General features: G+C 37.1%; 1 protein-coding gene across 1 annotated transcript in view; it reads left to right on the top strand.

Annotated features, from left to right (window-relative positions):
• The window catches only part of CYP7B1 (cytochrome P450 family 7 subfamily B member 1), a 160344-nt gene extending 138068 nt beyond the window's left edge, over positions 1 to 22276 (top strand). Inside the window, exons 3-6 of the mRNA XM_079795993.1 lie at positions 3520 to 4107; positions 4582 to 4788; positions 16178 to 16353; positions 21954 to 22276. Coding sequence (XP_079652119.1) covers positions 3520 to 4107; positions 4582 to 4788; positions 16178 to 16353; positions 21954 to 22250 — 1268 coding nt within the window. The 3' untranslated portion in view covers positions 22251 to 22276. The remainder of the gene's footprint in view (positions 1 to 3519; positions 4108 to 4581; positions 4789 to 16177; positions 16354 to 21953) is intronic.
• Positions 22277 to 24675: the final 2399 nt, after the last annotated feature.

Genomic DNA, 24675 nt, shown 5'->3' with positions numbered 1-24675 from the left:
TATATCATATGTATAAGTGTATATGTATCATATGTATATGATATATATTGTAAAAGTGAGCCTCATTTTGACATTGATATTTTAGACACCATTCTTCTCTTTTTGAAAAACATGGAAAAAGATATTGTTTCTACCTTGTGATCTTTGTGAACTAGGCATCTTGCTTGTGGACACTTGGTATTCATTTACATAAAATTACACTAGAGGGAAAGTTAATTTTGCTCCAAGAATCCATGGCCTTCCGTATAACTTTTCAGGTTCCCTTTGTTAAGAAATTTAAATTTATTTTATGAATGTATATGTGTTTTCCTAACTGTCTGATTAAAGATTACAAAGAAACTCTGGTTTTGCATCTCACATTAGCAGATGGTGGACAGATGGTTTAAATTAATATTAATTTTGGAAAACTTAGCTTAAATTGTTTATACTGAAGATTATAAGTTGGAAAGCTAGCTAACATCTCCAGGGTTACTAGTACTTCCAAACCCACTTGAAGAGTAACATCCAGAAAATCAAAACATCCACTTTTAAAGAAATCCACATCTTACTCAGAGAGATAGATAAAACACAATGCCTTGATATGGAAGAAAATTAAAATAAGAATGAGAAAGAGAAAATACAGACCCTAGAATGTAAAGAGCCTTGAAAACAGTGAGAATTTTATCTACAAATTGCTTTAAGCTGATCAGTGATGATTTTTACATCAGAGAGACTATATGCAACAACTGCTTATTTAAAAAAATAATAATCGAGTGCTAACCAAGAATGCTTTTACACATTTAGCCTTTATTCATTTTATTTAAAATTAATGTTACAGTTTCTCCCCATCTCCTCACCCCCAAAGAGAGATAGAGAAAGAAAAAGGAGAGAGGATTATTATGTGTTTGTAATGAATTATACTCAAAAATTCTACCCGGCATACAGCCTGTACTTCAGTAGGCCAGCAGCCAGTAGCTCATGCTCTCATAGCTGAATAGAGTTTTGTCTTTCTACTTAGATTTTGATGATTGTGGAAAATTTATAGAAAAAATTCAAAATATACTCTGATAATTATGTGTATCACAAACTGAATCTTTCATACATTCTCTGAACTTTAGTGACAAATTTAAAATATCCCTAAAGATATTTAGTAAACTTATTTCATTTAGTGAAAGGAGAAAAGTATGAATCACCACCTGTGAAAATACATAGCTTTGCCTGAAATTATGTCTTTTGCAAAATAAGAGAATTGATTTTTTTCAATTACTCATCAGGCAGATGCTGGCAATTTTATTTAATTAAGCTGCTATGGTATAAGGCAGGTATAATAAAATATGCCCAAATCCAGTTGAGTCCTTTTTCCTGTCCCCAGCAGGAAAAACAATTGAGTGGATTTTGTAGATGTAGTTTTGGGAACTGACAAGAATAAGTAGTCATTTCTAGCTTGCTCTCATTCTTATATTGGCCCCTCCTTATTAAGTAAATCAAGAGGAAATAGAGTGAATAAAATTTAAGTCATATGATTCATTTTTAGAAAAAAATAATAGTGCATGTATCTCCATGTATATCAAAATCTTGAATGATGCTATAAAATTATAAAACAAAGAGAAAACATTTATCTTTTTTAAAATGCACTCTAGATCATACATTGAACATTGATATAAATGATTATTTTATATATATCTTTATTGCTGAAAGTATTACATATGTCCCTTTTTTTCTCCATTGCCCTCTTCTCCCCCTCTCTGCCCCCAAGCTTTTTACCATGATTAGATTGAAAATTATCCAAAACTTTATCCTAAATCTTTACCAAATTAAATTTAAGTTCTGTGATGCTGTTGGAGTTACCATAAATAGTAAGTGAGAATTCATTTATCTCAGAAAGCTACAAAACATACTAGCACACACATAGAAGAATGATAAGTTTAAGAGGAAAGTGTAGATGATCCTCCATTCTTCAAGGTCTAATTATTTATTGTTTTTCTAGAAGACAATAAATAGGTATCAAAGTATATAGGAGCATCTAAACTTCAAGTGTGTTCTTGGGAAGAAAAAAACTTATTAAATGCTATTATTTAATACTATCTGCATATTACATATAATTACAAGGAGTCTTAAAACAGTATTAGGTACTCCAAGCTTCATGAATCAGAATCAGGAAGAAATTATATATTTGACCAGAACCTTAAATCTTTTAATTAGTAAGGTTGGACAACACTAATGTATGAAAAGACCAAATGTTGCCACCTCAACCATTTCTAATAACTTCTGAAAGCAGACTGAAGTAGATTCTACTTTCTGCCTCACACATCTGCTATATCACTATCCATTCACATAATACAATGTTTACTTTACATTTTTATACCTCAAGAGGAACAAGATCCAACCAAATGTCTGGATTTCAATATAAGTTGAATAAATATAAATGAATGAATGAATGAATTCTAATTTGACATTCTGTTTCAGTATGTGACATTGGACATTTACTAAATCTTTGTGAGCCACCATTTTCTCATCTATACAAATGAAAATACTGGCCTTTTGTGATTTTGTTGTTAGTGTTGAATTAGGAATTCATCTATGAGTACCTACTTCATACCACATCTTCATTTATTTGAGTTAAAATTATTGTATCTAGCCCTGACCAGTTTGGCTCAATGGATAGAGCGTCGGCCTGCGGACTCAAGGGTCCCGGGTTTGATTCCTGTCAAGGGTATGTACCTTGGTTGAAGGCACATCCCCAGTAGGGGGTGTGCAGGAGGCAGCTGATTGATGTTTGTCTCTCATCGATGTTTCTAACTCTCTCTCCCTCTCCCTTGCTCTCTGTAAAAAATCAATAAAATATATATTTTTAAAAATTATTTTATCCAGCCAAAGCTAAGATGATACCAACTATGAAAAAGCTCTTGATGAAGTATAAATAAAAAAATCAATAGTAGAATGTCATCTTACCAATTTGATATTTTTGTTATTTGTTTATGTTATTGGAGAGAAAATATGAGAAATGTTTAAGTCAAGGGATTCTGAGTATATTTAAAGGATAATTTAAATATTTGGGTACTTAGTTAAAATAAAAATTTGATGAGTACACTACCTTAAACATTTTTAATTGATTTTTACAGAGAGAAAGGAAGGGGAGAGAGAGAGAAGGAGAGAAATATTAATTTGTTGTTCCACCCATCTATGCATTCGTTGGTTGATTCTTGTATGTGCCCTGACAAGGGATCAAACCTGTAACCTTGATAGTATGGGGGCAGTGCTCTAACCAACTGAGCTACCTGGCCAGGGCTTATACTATGTTTTATTAATTCGTTAAGACTTCAGAATATTTAACTTCAAGCTTTTAGAGTTTTTCCCATTATCTTCCATTTTAAAAGGAAACATGTAGTGGACCTTTGAATGAAATGGATTTTTATTAAACTTTGCACATTCCTAGATGTTAGTTACTAAGATCTAATTTTCATTAAAATATTGTCAAATTTTGGAGTGGGGGATTGTTTACTTTGCTAACAAATGAGCTCATATTCTCATTTCTTTTAGGAAAGTACATAACATTTATTCTGGACCCTTACCAGTACCAATCAGTGATGAAAAATCAGAAATTAAGCTTTCGAATGTTTAGTAAGAATATATTAAAGAAAGTATTTTCCATCCAAAAGTTGATGACCGATGATGACCTGAACGACGAGCTTCATGACTGCTATAAACATTTACAAGGGAAATCTTTGGACCTGCTCATGGAGAACATGACACAGAACCTACAACAAGTTTTTGAACCCAAACTATTTAAAACCACAAATTGGGACATGGCATACCTGTTGACATTCTGCAGCTCAGTGATATTTGAGACCACATTTGCAACCATATATGGAAAATCTGTTGCTGGTGATAAGAAAGAATTTATTACTGAACTTAAAGATGATTTTTTTAAATTTGATGCCAAATTCATATATTTACTATCAGATATACCCATTGAGCTTCTCGGAAATGTCAAGTCTATTCAAAAGAAACTCATAAAACACTTGACATCAGAAAACTTGGCTAATATACAAGGATGGTCAGAAGTTGTTCAAATGAGGCAAGATATCCTGGAGAAATACTATATGTTCAAGGACTTTGAAATAGGAGGTAAGAAACTTCTGAATGATTACTTGTCTAAAATGGAATAATTTACAATAGACCTTTGAAATAAAAAGACAAAATGGCGACCTTGAAAAATTTTATGCTCGCTCTAATTGGCTAATGATAAAATGTTTTACTCTGAAACAACCCTCTGTGATAATTGATTTTTTTTTTTTTTTTTTTTTTTTGCTGAGGTGGTAAAACAAGATACTTAATGGTGATAATGAGAAAGAGTATAGCTAAGCTGCATTTACTCCTCTTATCTCATTCCCCCATCTCCCCTCCCCCACCCCCCACACACATTACATTTTAAACTATTCTCATTAAGCAGAAAATTAGACTTCAGAAGCCTATTGGTCCTCATTAGCATGCACTGATCCTTGGCTGGGTCTGTGTCCTAACATCTTTTAATTAGCACACTGCAAATCTAATCAGTGTAATAAACGCTATTAATCTTCCTTTTCACTTATTTTCTCCCAGCACATCATTTAGGCTTTCTCTGGGCCTCTGTGGCAAACACTATTCCAACTATGTTCTGGACGATCTATTACCTTCTACGGCACCCAGAAGCTATGGCAGTGCTGCGTGACGAAATTGACCATTTGCTGCAGTCAACAGGTCAAAAGCAAGGGTCTGGATTTTCCATCCACATCACCAGAGAACAATTGGACAGCCTGGTCTACCTAGGTAATTTATTTTTATCTGTTATGAAGAAAAGAAGGTTACTTCTCTGCTAACTCAGTTTATCACTCAAAGCTGTTTACCAAGAGGTGGAGGACACAGCTGTCTAATTGACATAATAACACCCATTTACATCAATTATAAATTATGTAGTTTATAGTTGTAGATACTCTCATTGCATGTAAACATTAAGGCCTAGGTAATTAACTATGCAAGGTATGCAAAAGGCTAGACCAAAGCTTTGCAATTATTTGGAAAAAAAAATAGTTTCTGCCTATTAAGTCATTTGATTCTGAGCATCTGTTGACATGCTAATGCTTTCCAAACACTGCTGCTCTATCTTGTCAAGAAAGGTATTTGGAGCTTGAAAAAAGAAGGTATTTCAGGAATGCAACTTATGTACAAAACATATTTATTCTACCCTAAAATGATGTCTATATTTTCATGCAGCAATTAGGATATTTTATATAGCTTGGAGTACATGATTCTCAAAAATGTAGTACAAATGATTTCCACTGAAAGTTCATGATTTAAACACACTTGGGGGTGAAAAAGAGAAGAAAAAAGGAAGGGAGAGAGCAAAGGAAAAGAAAAAACTACAAATTACTTAATGTGAAATGTCAATATTTTATAAAACATTCACTGACTCATGAGATATGCATGGTCTCTGTGTTAAATACATCTGAGGTCAGGAGTGACTAAGGTGTTTTTCTGTTTCTACATATACCTGTGTACCAGTGACGTGAACTTTTGACGACAGTGGATTGCATTCTACTTTGCTAGTTTTGATAAGACCACTGTGATTATGTGATGAACTTTATTTTTTAAAATATATTTTATTGATTTATTACAGAGAGGAAGGGAGAGGGATAGAGAGTTAGAAACATCGATGAGAGAGAAACATCAATCAGCTGCCTCCTGCACACTCCCTACTGGGGATGTGCCTGAAACCAAGGTACATGCCCTTGACCGGAATCGAACCTGGGACCCTTGAGTCCGCAGGCCAACGCTCTATCCACTGAGCCAAACCGGTTAGGGCATATGTGATGAACTTTAATTCCCAAAGTTAAATTCCATATCGATGAGTTATCCTCTGTCCCTTCTGTATTGATATTTCATCCTATGGTATCATTTACTATATAATAGTCCCTCTGGACAAATGGAGGAGTAAGTCTTTATATTTCTCTGTTGCTTCACTCATTTGACAATGTAGGCAAGTATTTTAACCCATGTTGGCCTCAATTTTTTATCTTCTAAATATGTTCCAGATTTTTTGGTGGGATCTTGTGCATGTAAAGGCCCTTCAGGTCTTGGCTGACAGTTGGTTCCCACTGGTTAGGATAAAGCCCATCAGAGGCAATAGCCAGAAGCTGACCTTGTATTGACAGTTGGCTAGCTTGTTCAGTCAATTAGGAAAAATACGTCACCTTACAGTTTACTGTTTGGAGCATATATTATCAAAGTTATTGTGAATTTTCTTTGTGAAAGAAAATAATCCCATATTATTAAAATTCAAATGTTATTTTATTTTTCTTTTGAGAATTAATGGGGAAGAAATGCACAAAATTTGTGTACAGTTCTGGACAGTTGCCTTCACATGGATACACAGTATATTATGAATAGAAGATCTGTGGTTCTATGAAGGTCAAGGTTGCATTTCCCACATATTCAGTTGCATTTTATGAATCAGATTATGTATATGAAAAGTAAACCAAATAAACTTCAAGGAATAGGTGTTTGTATTCATATAGTTATTACTCATAAAAATTTAGTTGAAATTCATCAACTCTTTTTATTCAGCTTCTCATTATTGAAAGAAAGGATCATTTTAAAAGTATAATATCAAAAGAGGAAAGTTTAAATGTATTTGACCAAAAGAAATGGCAGGTTCCAGAGTTACAATTTGGGTCCATTCAAGTCCATAGCTAGCACTAGAGATTTTTCATCCTTGGAGGACTCAAATTTACAGCTCATGGACCTTCACCAAATGAATAACAATCTCACATGAGTGAGGATCCACCTGATTAAAGGCATGCCTTCCGTCATCTGGAAAGTGGACCTCTGTTTTCCACAACCTCGGTTACCAGCAGAGATCAGGTAACATTCATTATGAGAATTTAATCTTGTAGAAAATAGGGTGTGTTTTTACTTTCATGAGATAGACTGTTTTATGCAGAGTAGAGCAAACTTTTCTATGACTCAGTAACACAATAGATAATCTCTGCATCTAGTCATAGCTCAACTGTATTTCTGTATATTAGAAGAGCTTGAACTATATGTACAATAGACAAAATTTATAGAATTAAGTATTTGCAATGTACTGCATGGTGTGAGTGTATGTGCTTCTTATTATTATTTCCTTAAGGAAAGAGTTCTATGTATTCTAAGTACAATTTCTCTTTTTAAAAAATTTTATTGCCCTAACTAGTTTTGCTCAGTGGATAGAGCGTCGGCCTGCAGACTCAAGGGTCCTAGGTTCATTTCTGGTCAAGGGCATGTACTTTGTTTGTGGGCACATACCCAGTAGGGAGTGTGTTGGAGGCAGCTGATTGATGTCTCTCTCTCACTGATGTTTCTGGATCTCTAACCCTATCCCTTCCTCTCTGTAAAAAATCAATAAAATGTATATATTTTTAAAAAGTTTTATTGTTGAAAGTATTACAATTTCTTTTTAAAGAGATATCGTGAATTTTTATTGTAAAAAACAAAATCACAAGGATGAAATGAATGCTGTTGTGTGTTGTTGTTTTTTTAAACCAAGACAATTTTGTTATTAGTACAGGAGAGAGACAGGAGATTATTTTTACAGAGATATTGCATATCAGCATACATTTATTAAACAGCAAGATTGAAAAGGAAAGTTAAAATGCCATAGAAAAGGGTATCTTGTTCCTAAACAAAAATGATTTCTCTAGAGCGGACAAGAAGACAGTGCCCAATGGGGTACAGGTGATGCAAATTATTGTGCATATCTTACTGACATTTCTGGCCAATCCTGTAGGCCTCAAACGTATCAAATTTCTGCTGACATCAATATACACCTAATGTCAGCAAAAGTTAAAATGTGTAACATAGATTAGGTTTTTAAATATCAAGCTCAAAGCAATCGTCTGTTGTCAATGGTTGTAATGGATTTATGCTTGTATCCAATGCTCTTGAAAATATTTCTTTAAAACCATTCTACCTTTCTCTTAAAGAAAAATATAACTTTATATTTTTATATATTTATATACTTATTAGAGGAATTCTGCTTATTATGATCTCACTAAAATGTTATGTAAATTTAGCAAAGATCTCTACCATTAAATTTAAATGTAAATTTAAAATAATTTAGTAACTGTAGTGGGGTTACTTGGGGGAGCCTAAATCTAAATAGAAAGAGTTGCTGATAAAATAAAAGTTTGAAAAACTCTAAGAGAAAAGTAAGAGATAATGCAAGGAGTGGAAGTCTCAAAATTGACATTTTGATTAATGGATAGCAAATAATCTTGAGTCCCACTTCTTCAAGGTTTACCGAAATAATGTATATAAATAACTTAATAAAAAGTATGGGTTCAGTGAACATTATCTGTTGTTATCACCAAGATGCTATTTAACCTTGATGTCATCCCTACAGTGTTTATATTGTTTTATTTATTTTCAAGTATCTGTGAGCCAAGCTGGTATCAAATTCAAGTCTACCTTACCCCACAGAAGGGCACCTCCTGCTTAGCACACATGAAAAGAGCAACTGAACTCTTAAGTAAGAACGTAAGGCAAAGTGGATTATAACTCCTGAACTGCTCAGATGAATTGCAGGCACCCAATTTTGTTTAATGAGATATCTTGAAAATCAGAAAAACTGCAAATGTGGTCCAAGTGAGGAATATTGGAATAAAAGGAAGTGCTGTAAAACTAGGGCTCGGCAAAATTTTAATACTCTTTTAAAAGAGGAGATTGTGTATTATAGTAACTCTAGAATTATAAGCTTGCTGTGATCTTCAGTAAAATTCTATAAGACATTTCTAAGCCCATTTTTTTCTGAGTAGTTGGGAGGGGACAGGAAGAAACGATTAGTTGGAAAAAATAAAGATTACTAACAAATAATAGTGATTGTTAGGCATAGTCCATATTAAATCTATTGATGATTTCAATATTTCAAAGCAACTTAATGGACTTACGTTGTTTCATGTGATCTTCACCAAGATACTTGGGGGACTGGGGCAACTATTATTTTGCCATTATTTATACAGATGATAAAATTCTCAGGGTGCTAAATGACTTCCCTCAGGTCATGGAGGTAAAGGAAAGAGGCAGGACTTTAACTTGGGTTCTCTGTCCACACCCAGCCTTTCCCCTCAGACCTGTCTGACACAGAAATCACTGGAGTCCTTTTCATTGTCCGAACTGAGAAGGAAGAGGAGGTCTTTGTATCATGCTTCAACAAAGCCAGCCATGCTATTCACATGGACAAGATCTGAAAGTGTGGGCAAGGTGATGATAGAGTTAACTTTATTTTTCATTTCAGGATGAGACATTAGGAACGACGGTATTAATCATTATTTTACTATGTAGCAGGCACTGTATTAACTGCTTTATGTAATTAGCTTATTTAATCCTCAAGAGTTATCTTTAATTCTTGGGTAACAAGGTTCAGAAAGATTAGTGAGCCACCACCCCAAATCATACAACTGGATAGTGGAGGAGCCAAAAATTGATGCCAGGCCTAACTTCAGTGCTAACCTATAAACACTGTCACTTCCTGGAAAAATGCTCTAGAGACGTACCAGAGACCTAGTTTTTGTCTGATATGTATCACTAATTCTCAAATATAATTGAGTTTGAGTGTGAAGTTGGGGCTAGAGGTTCACATCAGAATTTTATGGAGTTTTTTTTTTAAATAAAAATAAACTTTGCATTTTAGAATAGTTTTAGATTTACAGAAAAGTTACAAAGATAATAGAGTTCTCATATATCCCTGACACATGGTTTCCCTCATTATTAACATGTTAGTGTGGTATATTTGGCACAATTTTGGGTACTATATTGAAAAAACTTATTTAATGTTATAAAATAATTGTATTTGAGAAATTAAAATGGTACATGATTTAGACAACAGTAGGAAAGTTTACAAAATCCTCTCTTCCAGTGGGGATGCACAAGCAGTATCAATTCTGCTTCATATTAGAAACTTCTAACTGGAGCTGGGGGGAGAGGCATCTTCCATAAAAGGGTACATAAGGTAGTGAAATTTGTGGAGAGCGGCCACAGTGTTTGGACAGGTTCAAACCTCGGACTAATGAGAAGGCACAGTCCACTCATTGCCACGTGTAATCCCAGCTTGGAGGGCAAAGCCCTCCCAAGCACAATTATAGCCAACAGCTAGAGTTGTAAGCTTGAACCTATGGTCCGAACACGTGGCCCCACGTGCCTGAGTGATGTGGGCTTGATAGAGTTCAGGTGCATGTAATTGAGTAGGATCAAAACCCACAAGAATGTTGTAAACATCTTGACCACGCCCTTACTTTGCCTCGTGGCATCTGGCTATAAAATAAAGACACGGCTTGTAGTCCGTGGCACTGTCGCTAGCTCTCCATCAGAGAGGACACTGTCCCACCACGACCCAGCTTTCATTCTCTTGTCTGTCTTTTCTCAATCCTTCACCGCCCCCACTCAGGTTCACCCTTGGCCATGCTGGTGCGGCACAGAAAATTTTATACATAATATAAGGAAACATTGGTTAAAAAGTAAAATATACTGATTTGGATGTTTATCACATTTCCAGCTCAGCACAAAGCTAAGAGGGTTAGATAATCTAATGAATGCTGGAAGCGGGAGTTGAAAGGATTGAAAGGGAAATTTAATGAGAATGCAGATTATTGTATTTAGGTCTGAAAATCAACTGCGTAAGGATAGGATGAGGAAATGTGTGGCTGAGCAGAAAAGGGTTTAAAGCCCTGGTTCTCAGCCTGGATTCCTCATTGGGATCATCTGGGAAGCTTCAAAAATACTCAAACCCAGTCCCACCCACAGAGTTCTGATGTCAGGGGCCTGGGTGCAAGTTCTTGATTCTAATAAGCAATCAAGGTTTAAAAGCACAAATGTAAAGTGTTTGTGAATGCAGTGGTTCTGATTGCATTGATCTAGGATGGAGCATTATTATTATTATTATTATTATTATTATACCATCTCAGGTGATTCTAATGGACAGCCAGCACTGATAACCTCTGGGATATCAGGAAGCTTAAAACAAGTCAGTGGTGATATTCAAAAATATGTTGTTCATTTGCTTCCAACAAAAGCATTAATGCAAATATGGTATCTAGGGCAGAGAAAGCAGTTCCTCTCTACTTTTCCAATGGAAGTAGCACACCCAGTTTCACCACATTTTAGTGGTACATTTATTAATTGAATTCATCCAGAATGTCAAAAAACTGAAAGCCATTATCTTCTCTGACTTACAACTTCAAAATGGCATGATAGTGCTCCTTAAATATTTTTAAAGGGCTGTTATGTGGAAGAGGAATTTGGATCTTTATTTTTTACTAGAGGCCTGGTGCATAGATTCATGCACTGGTGGGGTCCCTCGACCTGGCCTACGGGGACCAGGCAGCTACCAGTTCAACAGTCAGACACTTAGCATATAAGCCTTTTATATAGAGGGATTTTTTTGGCCTTTGGGTTTTCTAAAGGGGAGGAATGAAAGAAATGACAATTTCAGCCCAGTTTAAAAAAAAAAAACACCTTTGTTAATAAAATGGACTTTCTGAATGCCATCATTGGAGATAGCCAATCAGAAATTGTACAATATCTTCACTAGGATCTTCGGAAGCATTTCTGTTTATATGTACTTTCTAACGGTGAACTACCTAAACTGCAGGAGCCTTGAAGGCCAAATCCACACGCTGTGTTCTCTCTTTTCTATGGATGTCAGCTACCATTTCACACCAGCAGCAGCAGCCCAGTGCCTTGCTGAGTAGGCCCTGGGTAAATGTTTACTGAATATATGAATGTTGACTTTACATGTCTATATTTTAGCAGTAAACCAAAGGGTATGTCTGCAAAGCATAGTGAAAGTAGGCATTCATTTCTACCAATTCCGATTTATTTCTAACTGTACTTAAAATATACAGTTGTTGAGCCCAAAATTAGTTCTTTCACTTTGAATGATCTGATTATTACAATTTCAGATCTACCTTCTCATCTGTCTTGAAGGTAGTTGAATAAAATCACTGACATATCTGGACCCTCCCTCCATTTCCTCACTCCCTCTAGAGCACACTTCCTCCACGTCCCCCTCCCTTTCTCACCTACCTTCTTCCTAAGATCACCCAAGTAGACTGTGGCAGGGCCTGGCTGTTCATTTCACTCCAGTCATCGCTGCTATCCACTGATCACCATGGCTAATCAGATGGTATAACAGTCTGCACCAATCATTAAGATGACCCAAATTAACAGCCTGGCCATGTCACCGTGCATTCATTCCACATACACAGACGTGGCTTAAGTGTGAGGCAGAAACTTGGATGTGCTTATTTGTGTTTGCATTGTAACATGCATTATTGATGGTCCAACGCTGCTTCCTCACTTTAAATCTGCAAATGAGAATCATCTGTCAATTATTACAGCTAGAATTGAGATCTGAGGGCAAAAGGGAAAGGGAATATGCCTTTTTTTCTACCACCATTTCTTTCATTTGCCCTTTTTCTTCACACTGACATTGTACGTAAAGCATCTTAGCGCAACGCAGTCCCCAGCTTTTTGCCTGCAGCGGATACTGAATCAGAATATTTTTATATCCTAAAGATAAACAAACCTTCCCCAGCCAGGTGAAGAAGGCCGTGCAGGCTCTGACTTGCAAGCTGCTTGTGGGAATTTCGGTAAACGAATTTCCTTGTATGTACTGGTCAGTAAAGCTCAGTACGTAAAATGAGGGTAGCCTTATCTTAATCACCATTGCCATTGTGGGCATCTTACAGTGCCTGGTGTAAATTATCCCCCAAATATTTACATTCTTGATAGCCATTTTTCTACAATGCATTTAATAAGTGGAGGGTCCTATTACCTGCTAAATGTTAGTGTAAATTAACAATCCATTATGCACAATAAGTTTTATAAAACATTTGCAGATAGAGATCATGTTTAATTAAAATTAACGCGCACATGAAAGCCAAGTGCACTAATGATCACAATGACCTTTTATTACCTGCAGCCCCTTGTTTTGCCCAGAATGATTGACAGCTTGCTGTTTGGCTACCATGTTGAATTTCAGCTGACAAGACTTTTCATTTTAACTCAATTTGCCCGCCTATCACAAGCTGGTGGCAGGCCAGACCCAAGTCACCCAGCTTTGCCTCAGCAGCTTGCTCTAGTTCTCATTAGTACGCATTTATTCAGTGGAAATTGGAAGACAAATGCTTGAAGGCATGTGAACTAAGTATAGCAAATTAGGTTTAAAGACTGAATATTTATAAGTATATGGAAAGTTGTGTGTGTGTTTTTTTTAATTCTAGAACGAATTGAGAACTGAGTGCTAGCTTTGGCATAAAAGAAATAAAGATAGTAGGGGGGAAGGAAGATTCTAAGAATAACAATACTATAAGCTTTTTCTTTCCGTTTTGGAACTATGTAACATGCCTCTGACAACACCTTATCAAATACCAACCTGGCCTCTCTTTCGTGGAGTGCTTGCTGCACAACAAAGTTTAGCACCTCGTGCGTGAGAAGGAGGGGGGCGGAATGAGGGTCACGTTCAATTGTTGCTCGGTTATCCCTTGGTATGTTTTAAATTGCCTTGTTTGTTCGGCGCTAGCGCAGAAACAGATGTTGCTCTACCGTGCCGGATAATTTACTGTACCTCCTGGTGCAGCATGGACGCCCTCCCAGGGCCCAGCTGGTCTGTCAGTGGCACTGGCTGGTGTCTGCTCAACTATGACAACTACAAGTAGAGGCTGCAATTTATTTTTTATTTTTTTTTTTATTGTGCAGTTGTCATTCTTCTCATCATATAGCTCTGCCTGCGTTCTTACGGGGGCTGGTGGAAAAGCTGCTGGCTTTTGTGCCCGTCGGTGGCAACACAGAGCCACGAAAGGCCCGCTCTCCATTGTTAAAAATAATGCATCTCATTACTTCTGCCCTCTAATGATTACCGGCATGATCGCTCAGAGCGAGAGCCAACCTCGTCTTGCACACATAACTGGTACTGGGAGGTAAAGCAGATTTGTCATTTATGATCTGACCGCTAAGCCACACTTGGTGCTCCATTATTGTGATTAACTTCTGCATAAGATATGCTTGCCCAATTGTCATTTGTGATACTGCAGTGGGCACAAGCTGCCGTGCTCCCCCCACCCCACCCCTCTGAGCATGTCGGCCAATCAGATGTGACCATGTTATTTGGACTGTTAAATGCCTGTCCTGTCACAGCAGCCGTGGCATCATTATTTTGCTTTTGTATTTCTTCTTCCCACACCCCTACTGGACTTCGTGGGTGGACAGGCTGCTACATATGTCAGCTACCATTTCACACCACAAGCTAAAAGGATGCTGTGCTATTGTTGACCCAACAGAGCCAGCAGCCACACAGGGGAAGCCGGCCCTCGATTTTCACCATAGAAATGTTGGGTCGCTGGTGTCCTGCCAGCTAAAATCCATCGTGTGTCAGGTGCCTTGTGGCTATCTGCAGGAGAGTTCACGTTCCAAAACCAAAGTTCTTTTCTGGCCTCATCACCAACAAACCGATTTGACTCTGCCTGATTATAATAACGAAGGAAGTCCAGGAGAAGATGCGCAGCCTCATTGTACGTCACATCGAATCACCACACTGCCCACACACAGCTGACCACAGCCTCATTTCTTTAGACAAATGCATGCTTAGGAAAAACCTCCTGGGAGAAGGCACCCAAAGCTACTTGATACCGCTATGCAAGCCATGCATAGATTTAAATCTTAGTGAAGGAGCATCTATTTTTATTTTTTGGCTGATACAAGCCCTCACTGACCAGTCTGCTTCTATAATCTAATAATAGGTACCCATGTTTCAGATCTTCGCTGAACACTAGGAGACTGGGCTGTGTGTGTGTGCGCGTGTGTGTGTGCATTTCTACATTACAAGCCATAAACACAACCATTTGTTACCATGTGAAGGGGGGAAATACTCAATTTGAAGCTCTTTTTCACATTTCTGATTAGAAGGAAGCAAGCTTTATATTCTAGGACCCATTCACGCTGGTGCAAACATAGTCAGTTTTGATTATGAAGGCAGAGATTCAGACCCAGACGGGAGCTACATGCTGATATGCATGCTATCAGAATGATTTATGCAAATTATGCATATTATTCCCAAAGGAATTCCTCCTCAAACTGCCAGGATAAATTGCCGGAAATTAGCCATAAAATCTGTCGTGCTAGGAGCAAAAGGTGAAGGCCACTGGGAAAGCAAGGACATTCAGCTTCTGGAATCTTCCAGGTTATGATGATGGTTGCTATTTGCCCTGGAAGTGAGGGAAATTGGGGTTTTCTTCTGAATCCTGTAAAAGTATTTCCCCTTTGAAATTTTTCCAGCAAATGCTGACTCACACTTTATTTACAGATAGCATAAAAGAAATTAAGTGTTAAGCTGTCTCAGGAAACACCACTACAGTCACTTTACTATTAACTGCCTAAGTGGTTATTAAATGCCTCAGTCTGGCTTTAAAGGCATAGCTTTCCGGAAGGTTGGTGAAATAACCCACCAGCAGTTGTTTAACTGAGACGTGGTTTAAATTTACAATGGGTATGCCCACAACACAGCATTTCTCTCTTGCAAACTATTCCTTCCTACAAAAATCCTAACTACTGACGTTCTGCCCAAGCGCAGCACTGTTGCTCCCGTCTGTGAAATGTTCCCAAGCCGTGTTGAGGACAGACCACAGCTGTCTCACCCACCCCCTTCTCACTCTGGTCATGCCAGGCCACCATCCTGGTGTTCAGTGATCTGATTAGGAAAGGGTTTCCTTTTCAGTCAAAGCTATTGGTGGTGAACTTGACTGGTAAATTGTAGGCACTCCACGGGAGCAGTCATATTTTAAGAAGCTGTTGCTTGCAAAAAATAAAAGAGAGAGAGAGAGAGAGAGAGAGAGAGAGAGAGAGAGAGAGAAGAAAGAAAAGGAAGGAAGGAAGGAAGGAAGGAAGGAAGGAAGGAAGGAAGGAAGGAAGGAAGGAAAGAAAAGAGAGAAAGAACTACTTATGGACATGCACAATAGTATGCTGATTGGGGAGGGAGAAGGGGGTAGGTGGAAGTGGAGGAGGATATAGGGGAAAATAAATGGTGATGGAAATAAATAAATAAATAAATAAATAAATAAATAAATAAATAAATAGCTATTTTAAAATAATGATTAAAAAAAGAAGCTGTTGCTTGCTTGTTTTTCTTCAGAAAGTGCCATTCTCGAGGCTTTACGACTCTGCTCATTTTCGTCCATCATTCGTTTTGTTCAAGAGGATTTGACTCTGCCTTCAGAGACCGGGGACTACCTCTTACGAAAGGGAGACCTGGTCGCCATATTTCCTCCACTCATGCATCACGACCCTGAAATCTTTGAAGCTCCAGAGGTAAATAGTCACCGAGCTGGCCATTGCTACTTCTTGTATGCTGCAAGCACATTCCTCTTCCTCTTGAGCTCTTTCTGTCTCTGCCTTTCACCCCCATGTTCCAGGTGGCATCTGAGAGAGTTTGATGATTTCTGTTTTTCCTCCAATAGGAAAATGTTCCTATTTACTGAAGTGTTTGCTAAGGATCTCTCTTTCAAAGTTTTCGTGACCTATAAATCGGAATACAGTGATGAGACTCAGTGCTAGTTTCATCAAATGAAATGGACACCGTACCTTGGCCATCATTACCTTTAGGGCATAATTAGGTTTCCTTGCCAGAGAATTGTTGAAAGGGCAAGCTATTGACAGGCGGCTGAGAGAATAAATAATGATGACACTTAGATTTTGCTAAGTGTTTCCAGAATGGGGTTGATATCCCAAAGTTAAATACCATCATAGTCGTAGTTAAGTCCATATACGTTTTCACCTCTTACTAAAGATACGTGCCCCTTCTTGATCAATTAGGATGGCATTATGAACTTGAGATTGTAAAGCTGCTGCTCACGGATGAAGCTCTGAGGGTAATTGTGTCATCTCCTTGTATTTTTTTCCCCAAAGCTGGAGTTAATGAATATCAAAGACTGGAAATTAATCCACCCTGGCTCATCCCTTAATACCACTTCAGAGGTTCACCACCTGCATGCAAATTGAATGCACTCATATTCTGCCTCTGCGAATCATGAAGTAATGCTGTTGCTGCAGTGGTTTTTGTATGTGAAATGCCATTTTTTAAAGGGAAACCTCTGTTCTCTTTTGGAGCAGTTCAAAGGCTGAACCTCTTTTAAACCCAGTTTCTAAGTGAGATGTCACACAGCCAAGCTGGATTAAAATATTGTTGAATTTTGGAAACTAATAAGAAGAGGACAACTTCAAATACAATGAAATAATTTGCACTGGTTTTAGGCAAAAATTTTAGGCGAGGGAGAATGTACATATGGTTTCTATGTGTTTCAGAGGGGACATTAAATGAATGATGATAGTAAGTCAGAAGTAAGGTGTTAGTGAGTGAATGAACATTTCCCAGACAATAAGCTTTATTTCCACATTTGTTAACATCAAAATTTTCACCCACGAATAAGTAGTCAATAAACAGGGCAAATAAATAATTAATATTTGAAAAATATTTTAAAATTTTAAATAGCTTTATTTCCAGCTGTAATTTTTTAATATGTATTTTTATTGATTTCAGAGAGGAAGGGAGAGGGAGAGAGTGATAGAAACATCAATGATGAGAGTGATTCCTACTGGGGATCGAGCCTGCAACCCAGGCATGTGCCCTTGACGAGAATCAAACCTGGGACTCTTTAGTCCTCAGGCCAATGCTCTTATCCACTGAGCCAAACCCGCTAGGACTGTAATTTTTAATATATTTAACATCATTTTCATTATATGATTATTCCAATAGTTATTATTAAGTTTACCATTCATGTCATAATAGTAAAATCAACATTAAAGTCACCAGTAAAGCCCAGCCAGACTGGTGTGGCTCAGGAGTTAAGCATCAACCTATGAACCAGGAGGTCACGGTTCGATTCCTGTTCAGGGTACATGCCCAGGTTCCCGGCTTGATCCCCAGTGAGAGCTCTGCAGAAGGCACCGATCAGTGATTCTCTCTCATCATTGATGTTTCTGTCTCTCTCTCCCTCTCCCTTCCCCTCTAAAATAAATTTTTAAAAATTAAAAAAAAAAGTTACCAGTAAATACTCAAGAAATGTTTGCCAAATCACCACTGTTTTTATGGTACTGTTCTTTGAGTGCTTCCGATCCTCCACTCCTAACCCTGCCCTAGTGGTAGAAAAGGCCATGAGTTAGAATTTTAGGGATTTTTAAATCAAAGTTAAATACTGAAAGTGTGCTGATTTATATTTCTACTCTGGTATTTTTATATGCTGCAAGCACATTCCTAAATAGCAGTGCCCAAACTTTACATAATATATTGACCAATCTTAATAGTAATTGAAAGGGTTGGCCTCATACTAAACCTGTGGAAAAGTGAAATTGCAATATTGTGACTACTGATTTAGTATCACTGGGGTAGCTCTAACTTAAGTTGGTGAGCACTCTATTATTTACTAAACTTAACATCAGTCAATTGTACCTGACTGTTATTAAAATGAACTAGCTAATTCTTTGACATGGTATTGTTTTCTTGAAATTAGTTGTGGAATGCTAATAATTATAGTTCAGAGCCATTTTTATGACTTGGCAAGGTCCTATGTAATCATTCTATAAACATTTACTGAGAATTTACCACTAGTGGGCATATAAATTGATTCATTTTGTTCTTAACAACTTAGGGTCGCAGTAAGACACTGTAGATGTTTATATAACACATGCCCATCCAAAAACAACAATGCACTGACAGTCAAGAAAGCAAATCTGTCCTTGACCATTTGTCACTAAGAGCCCTGGCCCAGGAGCTCATCAGAGGCCCACATTCCCCATGGCCTGTCTTTTGTGTACTAAACTTCATGAATGGGAAGACCAGGCCTTCGATATAGAAAACAGACAATAGCCGTTGGGTCAAAAATATGAGGGAGACGAATTTCAGATATAAGTATAGTTATTCTTGGAGCACATAGACACGGAAGAGCCTTAGCAGAACATAGGTTCTCCCAACCCAACAAGGCATGGTTTCAGGATGTTCAAGCTTAAGAGACCCTAGAATATTAGGCCATGGCTTTCCTGAATCACATATCTTCCTGTTTCCTGAATGCCTTTCCTTGTCAAGAAACAAATACAGAACTTCTACTTTGTGCATAGCACCTAGTTGGGTGCTTAAAAAATACAGAGATAAATAAGACACTGTGACTACTACCGTCTCCTGGGATTTCTCGGCTCTGCCATTTTCTGTGGGTTAACTCTGTCGTCTGCCTGGTGGCAAGAAAGCCACAGCAGGTGCAGTCATCGTATTCATATATAACTAGGTCCAGAGGAGAAAAGGTGATGAACTATTTTTGTTTCTTTCTTTCTTTCTTTGTTTTTCTTTTTTCACCAGAAGACATCTGGAGAAGTCCCCACAGACTTTTCTCCTGTAGCACTGATGAGATTGGTTCACACACCCTCTCCTAAATCAGTCAGAGGCCAGAATGATGTGATTACCATCATTGGAACCTAGAAACAAGTGAACACACACACATACACACACACGACAGATCTTATGCAGAAGGAAGATGTTGAGGAGTCATCCACAGCAATCCTTAGAGGAGCAAGGGGAAATTTCAGTGTCTTACCTTTTCTCTTAAAATTTCTCTACTCTTATCCACTTAATAATATTGCAGTTAATTGACCCCCTTTAATTATGAAGCACTGAGTTATTATGGCTATAAGAGTTTAAGTCAACATTAAACCAAAGCCCTTCCTTTTTAAAAAGTCTTTTAAAATATTTTTATTGATTTCTAAGAGGGAGGGAGAGAGAGATAGAAACATCAATGATGAGAGAGAATCAGGCCCAAGTCCCGGGCATGTGCCCTGACCAAGAATCAAACCACAACCTCCTGGTTCGTAGGTCGACGCTCAACTACTGAGCCATGCCGGCCAGGCCACAAGCTCTTCCTAATATTTCCTTCTGCTCTGGTTTTCCATGCCTTGGCAATGGAAGGAAAACAAACTGAAAATAAATTTCCACTCAAAAATATGTTTATGCCTATGTGCCCTTTGACCTTGATGATAGTCTCAGCAAAAGAAGTTGGCCTTTTCCCTTCTTGTTTCATAATATATCAAACTAAATAGGAATTTCTATGATGTTTAGTATGAGGAAATTGAATATGATGGAAAATTAGAGGAGTGACATTACTGATGGACTAGAAATTTGAGGGAACTGAATGTAAACACTAGCTAAGGTCACAGGGGTAGGGGACCATTATGTGTCGATCACCATGGCCTCTCAGAGGACTGCACATTGCATTTCACAGAGAAGAACAGGAAAGCCATGACAGTTTCTGGCTTACTTATGAAACCAGAATATTGTGAAGTCATAACCTAAGCTAAGTTTTCCTTTTGTGTTTTCTGGATTAAACATTGGGGCTCCAGTGAGACTATTTCTAACAAATCATTTCATGGCAAAATTAATGTAAACTATTTGGCCAAGGCCAGGAGATCTCAATGAGTGTGCTGGTCTCCTCAGATTGGTCAGGAAGCAGCAGTACTTAACTTGGGCAAGCAGGCCCGGGCCACAGTAATGGACAAAGGTCACCAGGAAAGAGTGTCATATAGTAACTCTTATCTCCAGGAACAAAATAGATGTCAACAAAGAGTGTCCTTATTCCTAGGGATGAAGCGAGATTTTTATTTCAAACTGATTAGATTCTATTCGGATACATCCCAGAAATTGCTTTATGGGAAAATATACTTGTGTTCTACTGCAGATTAATTTTGCCATTTTGATTCCATCAACTTGCCAGTTAGAGGGGAATAGAAGCTACCCAAAGTGTGTTTTCTAAGCTTGACTATTTATCAAAATATGTATCCTAGATAAATGAGGATAAACTTCGTACTTTTAAAGGAAATGATTTCGCTGACATTAATACTGGCATGGAGTGAGACAGTTAGGTGATTTGTGATGAATTCAGCATCTACCCAGGTATTGTAGGGTTTTTCTCTATAACCTGAAATGCTTTCCATCTGACCGGCTCTTTGCTTTTGATTTCATGTAGTTCATATAAAAGTTGTGTGCTGAGCAGGTCTAATGCTAATGAGCACCAAGCATAGGAGAAATGTGGTCATTTTCATGCATGCCACGTGTTAATTTAATCAATGGTTTAATTCGCCATGGGCCGAAATAAGGTCACTCAGTCTCCTCTTGCAAACTCAAGTGAGAGTAAATTAAGATGGCGGGCCAAATACCGGAGATGAACCATTTCCATCATTTTCTGTAACAAGTAATATAACTTATTTATGAAAACATATCAGAAACACCTGCCATCCTAGAGTTACCCCGAAGAGAGTTCATTCTAATAGAACTGTCATAGGAGAAATGCAGTACAACATCAAAAAACAAGCAAGACTGATTTTGTGGCTTAGCTCCTCTCTAGTGCTTTATGTGAATTTCATTAATTTATATCTATTGAATCCAAACATAAGCATTGAATCCTAAGTTCATAGTCCTCATCCACTAGTAGCCGACTGGGAAGGGGTAGGAAAAACAGCATATTCTAGATCCTTAGTAGCTCCTATTCATTATTCCAGTAACAATGGTGTCAGTGCCAGAGCCCTGACCTTCTACCAACATTGGTTTATCAAGTGCTCGTGAGTCAGGACCTACCTTACACGACAAAAATAGACATAGTGCCTCTTTACTTAGGAAACTCAGCATAGGAGAGAAATGTGTGCTGGGAAGGAAAGTCATATAGGTATTTTGATTTTACTCTATATGGGAAAAATAACTTCTTAGTAGAATTTGAGTTTTTCTGAAAGTTCATACATGATTTGCTCTTAGTTTTATTTTCTTAAAAGGAGCCTTTTAAGACAAGCAGGAGGAGCTGGCAATTTTGTGGACATGAACTCAAACTATTTCGTGTAAATTTTTTTTTATTGTAACACTCTCCATTTCTTCTTCACAGGAGTATAGATTTGACCGTTTCATAGAAAATGGCAAGAAGAAAACCAACTTTTTCAAAGGAGGCAAAAGGCTGAAGCATTACATACTGCCATTTGGAATGGGAGCCAGCAAATGCCCAGGCCGATTTTTGGCAATCAATGAAATAAAGCAATTGTTAGTTGTACTTTTATCTTATTTTGATTTAGAAATAATGGATGATAAACCTGTACAACTAGACTACGGCCGCTTCTTGATTGGTATTCAGTACCCAGATTCTGATGTTTTATTTAGGTACAAAGTCAAATCTCAAAGAATCTAAAAGGCAAAAAAAGAGATCTATCAAAACCAACCTAAACATCGTCAGCTCATCAATTTGTTTTTAATTTCTGCAAATGTAATTGCTTTGCTTCTTTTGTTTTAAAAAGTGCTAACTTTTATTTGATCTGAGATCAGTCCAGCTTGTACTTGTTCATAAAATAAAACAGGGTGGTGGTGTGAAAATGGACATCAAAATCAGCATAGTAATAAAGTAAAAATAGTGTTTTTAAGTTTCTACATACTATGATTTTTCACCTGTGATAGTAAATAGATGGCAATAGATTTAGCACTGTGGGATTTTTAAAAGTCACCTAAATTCTTCTCTAATATGTAAATACACTATGTACTACTGGAAATTTGTGCTGGAAATGAACACAGTCCAACAACTTCCAAAGTCACACAGAAGGAAATTAAATTTCCAGGAGATAGACTGAATGAAAATATTCCCTTCAGGTATAATATCAATAATATCTATATCACCAGGGTATGTTTTCATTACATGAGTTGTGCAGTAGATTAAATACTTCTACTTCAATATTTAATCACCCATAAATGTTCTTTATTACTTGTATACTATAGCTCAATAGGACAGAATTTATTCTGATATAAGACCACTTGTGTTCAAGTTAGATCTGATAAGATTTAATGTATAAGAACACACAAAACCTATTATATATTCAGCAATTGCTCTAGACATTAGTATTTGTTTATTGCAGAAACAAATGTTGAAATCATTACAGGATTGATTGTAGCATTTGGCTTTAGTATAAACCGTAAGATTATGCCAGTATTGCAATTTAGTCTTTCCTAAATGCTTCTATTTATATAAACAGAAACTAGATAGCAGTATTTGTTCTTGACACCTCACCTTTTGGACTTGGAGTTTGTTTGTTTTATTTTGAATTACAACACTAGGTAATAAAATATAATTTTATATGCCAAATGCAGCATTGTGTCCATGATTCAAAGATTTCTAGTATCAGATTACCAAGCAATTGATTGTCTGGCATCTGACATAAATGATGCTCTATCTAACGAGGCAAAACAGGTAGTAAAACCCAGGTAATTCATGCTACATTAATGATAACTTTTAATATTCCGAAATGCGCTATTGTTTTAAAGCGGAAATTGATTTTTAAATAACATTATAAAGTGTTTACTATACTTAATAAGCAAATAGATTTTACAGCTTTTATTTTCTCCTTCCTGAAATACATGCTCTAAATGTTCCTTAGGGAAGGTCCTGTGGTCTAAACAATACTTTTGCTTGGTTGAAGATGTTTTCATTTTGCCCTCATTCTAGAAACATGATTTTACTATGTGCACACATCTAGGTGAGAATCATTTCCTCGCAATACTTTGAAGATATTGCATGTTCCTAAGGCTTCCATCGTTGTCAAGAGGTTAGCCTTTAGTCAGTTTAATTACTCAGTAGAAGTCTGCTCTTTCTCTCTGACAGCTTTAACATGTTCTCTTTGTCTTCAGTGTTTTTAGTTTCTATTTATCATGCTTGTGATTCTTGAGACTGAGAATGTGTGTCTTTCATCAAGTATGAGATATTCTCAGCCACTATCTCTTTGAATATTACCTCTTTCTAGCTCTCTGTTAGATTCTCTCACTCTATACTCAATGCTGTTTGACCTTTTCTCCCCATATTTTGTAGTTCTAATTTACATCCTAGGTAATTTCTTTAGCTCTTCTAGGGTTTTTTTTTCCCCTCTGTACAGTGTATTGAATCTGTTCTTTAACACATCCATTGAGTTTGTTTCTTCCTTCTTTTTACTTTAACCTCAGGTTTATAGGATTGAATAATCATAGTCCTTATACCCATTAGTTCATGGTGCACAATAATAATTGGTCCAAGCAAGCCCCCTCTGGCTTTATTTACTTATTCTGTTTTATCCCTAACCCCCACCATCATACTCTTCCCATCATAGGCAAATATTCTAAACTGTTTTCATGTTTATCTTTTTATAGCACATCTATTATTATCTTGGGTGAATGTTTTTGATTGACACACATGTATTTTCTATAAACCAGATCCTTCTTAATTCAATATTCCATAATGTGTATCCATTATGTTTTAATGGTCTATTTTCCCAGGAAGCGGTTGGTAAACTCTACTTCTGTTACTTTGAAGTAGAGGCCAAAGCCCAATCTTAAACTACCTTACTTTTCTTGCCATTGCTATGCCCAGCCACCTTCCAGCCTGGGCTACTGCAAACCCTGTCCTCAACCTCCATAGTGTGTGCGCACATACACACAACTCACGCCCTGGGCTTTATCTCCTGCCTGCCACAAAGCATGGCCCATTCCTTTTGTACTAGGACATCTAGTCCACCATATTACCTGAAGTGGAAACCTTCAGATTCTTAAAGTCATCTTAATAGTACACTTCTGTGATGTTACAGCAGAGAAAATGCAGA

The sequence above is a fragment of the Cnephaeus nilssonii genome (genome assembly GCF_951640355.1).
Source record: "Cnephaeus nilssonii genome assembly, chromosome: 18".
NCBI classification, from domain to species: domain Eukaryota; kingdom Metazoa; phylum Chordata; class Mammalia; order Chiroptera; family Vespertilionidae; genus Cnephaeus; species Cnephaeus nilssonii.
This window is presented reverse-complemented; position numbering and strand designations above follow the sequence as displayed.